The sequence below is a fragment of the Panicum hallii genome, chromosome 2, assembly GCF_002211085.1.
Source record: "Panicum hallii strain FIL2 chromosome 2, PHallii_v3.1, whole genome shotgun sequence".
Classification (NCBI taxonomy): domain Eukaryota; kingdom Viridiplantae; phylum Streptophyta; class Magnoliopsida; order Poales; family Poaceae; genus Panicum; species Panicum hallii.
The window spans coordinates 4547306-4554282 of NC_038043.1; the positions used below are offsets into that span (position 1 = coordinate 4547306).

A 6977-nucleotide genomic window follows, 5' to 3' on the forward strand; every position below is an offset into this window, starting at 1 on the left:
CCACTCGCCGTGGCATGGCGATCGACCTTGGTTGAATCAGACGAGAAGAACACACGACTTTTTATCGGCCCATGCGGATGTGTAGCTACAAGGAAAGGGGATCGTATCCGAATCGGCCTCGGTTTGAATCATGACGATCGATTTTTTATTAGCTTGTTTGCTAGAACAACAATTACTATTTTATTATCAACTTTTTTATTTCTCAACTGTGGTAATCTGATCATGAACAAGAGCACCGGCTCAAACCAGATTTCTCTCAACGTCCGGTGTGTACACCACCACCGGGCTCCTGACCTCGTGCTCGCCGTTGGACCACACGACGGCCGCCGAGACAACACGGCCCACGCCTGGCGCCACGCCGGCGACCGTCACGGTGAACGAGGCCTTGGCGTTCTGCTCGCTGAATTCCAGCCTGCTCGGCGAAACAGCAACGGCGAGGCCGTCGGCCGCCCCGACAGCGAAAACAACCTTCACGTTGTACACCGCGCCTCCGTCTCCGACGTTGGTGACAGTCCGCGGGAACCCCACGGTGAAGTTCTTCCCAGGATCCACTTGGGCAGCCATGGTCGGGTAGTTGAGGTCGCCGACGACGGAGCCGGCCACCGAGGCATTGGCGCAGGCCGTGGCGTTGGAGCCGGTGACGAGCGCCAGCGCGGTGGCGTTGTACCCTTGCGCGCACAGCACAGCGATGTAGTCGCGCTCCGAAGCGTCGTACACGAGGCCGGGGTCGCGCGCCTTGGCCGGGTTGAGCTGGCCGGCGCCGTACTTGAGCTCGTTGCTGCCGGAGTTGGCCGGCGTATTAATCGGAGTGGCTGCATCGTATAGTTGTTATACTGTAAGTTCTTTGACAAACATAGCAAAAGGATTTTTTAGAAAAAAAACCTCGCCAGTTGGAAAGGATACCTTGTAAAGCGCAATGCAATTTGCTAGAAAAAGGTTACTAATTCGTGTCTAGTTTGAATTTTGTCTTTTTCCTCCTTCCCCCCCTATATTTATTCTTTTCCAAAATATAAACCAAATTTTAGATATGTTTTCATCCTTATTCGAAATATATTTCCAAAGTGACTTCATTTATAAAATTTCGGAAGTGTCAAATTTTGTTTAAAACTTTTGAACGATTAATACAACAGTAACCACATCATTTTCAGAAATTGTGACTTTTGTGCTATATTTTTTTCCCAACTCAACTACGTAAAACGGGCTGAATTTACAAAGAAGCTCTCATACCTGTGGTGATCAAGGCAGACATGATCATCGCAGGTGACCAGTCCCGGTGGAAGGACTTGACATACGCAGCAGCTCCACTCGCGTGCGGGCACGCCATGGATGTGCCGGACTCGATGTTGTACAGGACCTTCCCGTTGTCCTTGGGATTAAATTTCGTCGGGGACAGGGGCGACCACGATGCTATGATCTCAATCCCCGGCGCAGATAGATCAGGCTGCAGTTGATGAATAGTTTTCATTTGTCGCGACATTTCCATGAGAGTTTTGCAAAAAGATTTTCAAATTGACCTTAGCACCTTCAAGATCCCAGGGGTGATCAGGTTCGGGCCCGGGGAAGAGAACGAAGCGGGTTTTGGAGCCTGCGGATCAGTTGCCGTCTCGGTGCCGCCTATGGTGCCCACAGGATTACTGCGAAGTAGGTCAAGGACGTGCTAGCCTCAAGCTATGATGAAGGCCAGTGAACACAGTTGAGCTCACAAACTCACCTAGTGCTATTGACGTAGGCCAGGATTTCGTCGAACTGGTCCTGAGATACCACGAGTGCAGGGAGAGGCAACGGAAAGGCGACGTCGGGCTGGTCGCCGACTAGTACGGCTCCTGCCGCACCGGCCAATTTTGGACCTAGGCCGTAGCCTTCCTGGCCCGGGCACAGGACGATCTTCCCCTGGTATGAACCTCCATCAAGGTCATCTGGGTCACATGAACTGCATTGCAAAAAAAGAAAAATAAAAAGGAAAAAGAAAAGAACCATGAGCTTAGTTGATGAAGTGTTTGAGTTTAATCCATCAACACAATTTGTGCTCATCCTTTCGAAAATGGTACTGCTTCTAATGAAATTCGAGCAAAATTCTTGTACTCCTAATTCAGTGTCCTCAGATAATATTACCCGTTGACAGGGAATGCAAGGGTCGCATTCTGTACGGGTGGAAAAGTGTTTATGGAGGCTCCCTGCAAGAGAAGAACAGCATTCCTGTTTTCAGTCTTAGTTTCAGTAAGAATCAAGTGTGAGACATTTTGTCGAGCACCTACCACTATGGTCTTGCCGTTCCCGAGCACGATCTTGTCCACGAGCCGGCGGTCGATGCTGCTCGCGGCGACGGACAGCATCCACGGCGCGACGTTGCAGACGCTCCCGCCGGCCACCACGCCGGCGTTCCCGGCCCCAGCGGAGGTGAGCACCCCTCGCCTCATGGCGTGGAACGACCCGATGGCGGCGGCGTCCTCGAAGTACGGCGACGGGGCCTTGCTCCCGATGGAGAAGGAGATGACGTCCACTCCGTCGGCGACGGCGTCGTCGAACGCCGCCAGGACGTCGGCGTCGCCGCAGTGCCCGCGCTGCCAGCACACCCTGTAGATGGCTAGCCTGGCGCCCGGCACGGCGCCGCGGGCCGTGCCGGCGGCCAGGCCGGCAAGGCTCACGTTGCCGACCGCGCGTCCGGCCACGGTGGATGCGGTGTGGCTCCCGTGGCCGTGGTCGTCCAGCGGCGACATGCCGGTGGCGCCGTTGCTGTAGGCGCGGGCGCCGATGATTTTGCTGCACGCCGCCGCGACATGTTAGGATGTGTAGAAGGGGAAGGAGACGTGTCACGTACCACGCACTTGTTGCAAGTGAAGTTCTGGCAGGCGCCCTTCCATCTGCGCGGCGGCGGGCTCATGCCATCGTCGGAGAAGGACGGGGAGTCCGGCCACACGCCGGAGTCCAGCATGCCGACGATGACGTCGCCTTCCAAGGGTAGCTCCTCCAGCGGCGTTTGAGGGAAGCCCAGGAAATCCCATGATCTTGTAGTCAGAAGCTCGCGGGTCCTGCTCGGGAAGACTGACACGATGCCCTCCATGCCTGAGAATTCAGTTCAAAGTTTGAACAACTCAACTGTTGCATAATCCTAGAAAAAACCATGTTTTAGAGGAGATGATAGAAACTGTAGTGAGTTGTGTTTTACATGCTTTCTATCTTTGATGAATTACATAGGTGTTCATATGCTTGCTGCATTATTTTTGGGACGTACTGGAGAGTTTATGTGCCTCTAGTTCAGTAAGTCTGGCTGCAAAGCCATTGAGGCTTCTCTTGTAGCTATGGAGGATCCTGTCGGAGGCAGACCTGCAAAAGGGAAAAATCCATGCATTGGTCTAGATGAACCCTAAGATCCTATGCTCATAACATAATCTGGTATAAATAAATGTGTTATGGGCTCCAATGCAAAGAGAGACCTGTCGGCGTCGAGGACCTGGTCGAGCAGGTCGTGATGAGAAGCTTCTACGGCAGCAGAGAAACCTTCAGGTTCTGACGAATCTGCACTAGGCAGGTGCCCCAGGTACACGATGTAGACCTGCTCATGAACGACACTGAACAGAAGATCTCAAAGAAGAAACGGACAATGTTCAGCCGTGCTGGTGACCTGACCTGTCTTCCATCTTCAGAGGCATTCAGGGTCGCGGCGAAGAAGAGAACGAGGAGGAGACCCGTTCTGAGACTGAAACAACTCATAGTAGTTTTTTTGAGGCGAACCAGTTCATGAAACCTGATGAATTGATTGATATATATTTGCAAATGAAGGGCGTCAAGCTCATGCTCATCTTCTGACACGTGCCGAGGCATCCAGGCAGGCAGACGCCAGCTTAGGATTCTCCATTGCTTCCTCCGGAACTTCGTGTTTGTTCTTCAGCCCAGCCCAGACATTCGGGTGATGAACAGCAAAGCAAGGGCACCGCCGGGATATCCAGATTCCAGAGTTCTGACTGTTTATTAGTTATTACTGTTCAGAAACAGAAACATACTCTCTCTCTCTCTCTCTCTCTCTCTCTCTCTCACCCACCTGAGTTTCTAAGAACAAGTTTGGATGACAGGATTAAAATAGGATTTAGATGAAAGCTGACAGTTTTACGGTGTCTCAGCGATTGTCCCAACATCTGTTTGAGGATTGCTTCGGACGGCGCTTTGCTGACGAGACAAGATCTTTTGCCTAACTGGCGTCGGTTGGTCGGCGTAATGTCTCCTTGTTGTTTTCGCATGTATCTAACCTGTTGTTGGTAGCAGATCCTGGGCAAAAACCTGAGAATACACATATCTTTGGTTTCTGAGAAGATGCTGTTTGGTTAGGAGGATGAAGCTGAGCACGTCTGCCATCCAGCTTCCATTATGTCCAGCCGTTCAGAGAATGTTTCCAATTTACACCTCCGTCCCACTAAAACCAGCACATCCTCCGACTTCCGCAACCTACTTCGCTGACCGTAGCCCTCCGATAAGGATGTAAAAGTGGGTACCTAATATATTTATTTATCAGCTAATTAATTACGATGGTATACCATTCTAAATTTATTTCTCCTCCTAAATTATTTATGTATAATACTATTCTAATTTATTTTATCAACCATTTAGATTAATATAATGATTCAAAATATATATAACTTACATCCCTACTCTCTGATGGCTCGGTGAACTGCTCACATTGATGGCTCACTCTCGGCGTGCCCCACCTCCCATCCTTGTTCTTTCATCCCATTCTTGTCGCCGCCTAGTATAGTGTTTCCGAGTCCACCTTCACTCCACCCATCTCGCGCAGCTGCCCAAAACCCATAGCCATATGAAAAGAATCGGTGCTCGTAGGCTAAGAGAGGCAGGGAATGAATTAGGCAACTTAAAATCTTAACCTATGGTCTCCATCTAGTTGCACAAAACTTAAACTAAGCAAGCTATCTAGATGTGCAACTATGGTTCATCTAGTGTGAAACCCTCAATCCAAAATAAGTTTTGCATCCTATAACTAGTCCTAATAAAATACTGCACTAAGAAAGTAAAAGCACACAAGTTGCAGGTATGAAATGTGGAAACGTAAAGGAGGGGGTAAAGGAGGGAATAAGGGGAAGCAAATTTTTGACACAAAGATTTATCCCATGGTATCGGTAGGCACTAAGCCATTCTTAGTCCATATTGTTGAAGCACTCACAAAGAGTATTGATTCCCGGTCACCGATTCTCTTCCGGAACTCCCGTTAACTTGCAACAAAGGCTCGGCCACTAAGGCTCACGCCAAGTCCCCCGATCACCTTGATGCCACCTTCACTACGGAGCTTCTTTGAGGGGTCTTCTTGTCCCCCGCACAAAGCCGTCATTGCCGCTCCACGTAAAGCCGAAGGGTCGAAGATTTGCCGACGGGCCACGAAGACTCCAAGAGACCGGCACACCGAGATTACAGCTAAGGTTCACTTAAGAACCAGCACAAGGCATCTACACCTTGCTCTCTCACTCTAACTAGAGCTAACCTAGCACTATCACTCACAAAGCTTGTGCTAAAATTTAAGAATTTGATCAATAAGCTCTTGGATGGTTTGGAGAACTTCTTCAGAGTATGGGTGCTTCACACGAACTCCAGTAGCGTCAAATGACCCGGGGTGAGGCCTTATATAGGCTAGCGATCAACTCCTAGCCGTTGCTTGCTTTTCTGCCAAAAAGCCTAAAGCGTTGCCAAAAAGTCTAAAGCGTCGGTTAAACCGGTCATAGTCTTCGGTTTAACCGGTCACTCTGAATCTGCATGCTAGCCGTTGAACATCTCTGCCATACCTGAGTTTGCTTGCGTCATTGCACCGACGTATCATCGGTTCAACCGGTGCTGATGATTTTTAATGAAGCGGCCATCTCCAACTCCAAAAACCGTTCTGCAACATTGAAGTACCAATGCATCGACATATTCTTTTTGACCATCGGTTCAACTGGTACCTCTGTGTTTCTTCACTTAATCGTCATTGCAGCTGACAGATACACCGACAAATACCGTCGGTTAAACTGGTGCTACTAACTTGATCACATGCACCGGTCAGTTTATTTTCCAGACCGTCGGTTTAACTGGTCACCTCCAAATCATCTCGGCAGTCATTTGGATACCTCTAAAATATTCTCTGGATTCCAAATCGTCTCGGCGGTCATTTGGACACCTCTAAAATATTCTCTAGATTTTCACTGTAACTTCGGATCTTGACAACGATTTGAACCGTCTTGTATATAAATTGGACTCCATCCATAGGATCTTGAAATTCAACAAATTTTGAGCTCACAAACTTGTTAGTTCTATTAATTATACACTGCACACAATTACTAAAATTACAATAATAGCGACCATGTTTCTTACACGGCGAGAGGAATGTCCAAGGACCACGCTTGTGTGGGCTACATTGCCGGATCCGAGCGCTCCCGGCCTCACCATGCATGTGTGTATCTTAACTTATGCAGAGACCAGTATATGGTCTTAATATAGTCGTACCATCTTAATATAATTGTGTCATCACCTTGATGTAATTGAGAGAGAGCAGAGCCGGCCCTATGATTTTGAGGGCCCTAATACGAATATGATATTATGGGCTCTTTAGGCAAATTTCTTTTATATGTAACAGATAAATGAGAAAATAGCATTAATAACAATTTTAATTGTTGAAAAACAATGTTAATAGTACAAACTAAATTAGCGGCAAAATAAAGCTATATAGTATGATTACCAAATTCAGAGAATTAGAAAGCAACAGAAAGACATATCTCTCGGCTAGTCGGCCACTCAGTATCTCGGTACTGCCGTGATACGGTGATAGGCCTGCTGGCGCCTGGCGGCTAGGAAGTAGGAACAGCAACAGACGAGGGCACGTACACACACCAAAAGGGCAGCAGCATGATCCCAATCGACGAGATGATGATTCATCGATCTCTTTTACCTCTTGAGCGAGGGCCGGATAGATGATAGGATGATTGATGGATGATGATCCACGT

General features: G+C 48.7%; 1 protein-coding gene across 1 annotated transcript; it reads right to left on the reverse strand.

The window, feature by feature from the left end:
- Positions 1-19: 19 nt before the first annotated feature.
- LOC112880230 (subtilisin-like protease SBT4.3) lies at positions 20-5335 on the reverse strand. Its single transcript, XM_025944738.1, has 10 exons — positions 5252-5335; positions 3435-3553; positions 3233-3324; positions 2826-3063; positions 2256-2760; positions 2113-2174; positions 1712-1930; positions 1523-1634; positions 1228-1441; positions 20-812 (listed from the first exon to the last, which is right to left on the reverse strand). Exons 1-10 carry the CDS (start codon positions 5333-5335, stop codon positions 241-243), a joined length of 2217 nt encoding a protein of 738 aa, XP_025800523.1. The 3' UTR covers positions 20-240.
- Between the last annotated feature and the right edge of the window lie 1642 nt (positions 5336-6977).

Bases quoted from the DNA above. Each gene is read 5' to 3' on its own strand.
- LOC112880230 (XM_025944738.1), bottom strand. From the start codon at position 5,335: ATGACGGCTTTGTGCGGGGGACAAGAAGACCCCTCAAAGAAGCTCCGT. The intron at 2,761-2,825 runs GTGCGTGGTACG...GGCGGCGTGCAG, and splicing joins CAGAACTTCACTTGCAACAA to CAAAATCATCGGCGCCCGCG. The intron at 1,931-2,112 runs GTAATATTATCT...TTTGCAATGCAG, and splicing joins CTTGCATTCCCTGTCAACGG to TTCATGTGACCCAGATGACC.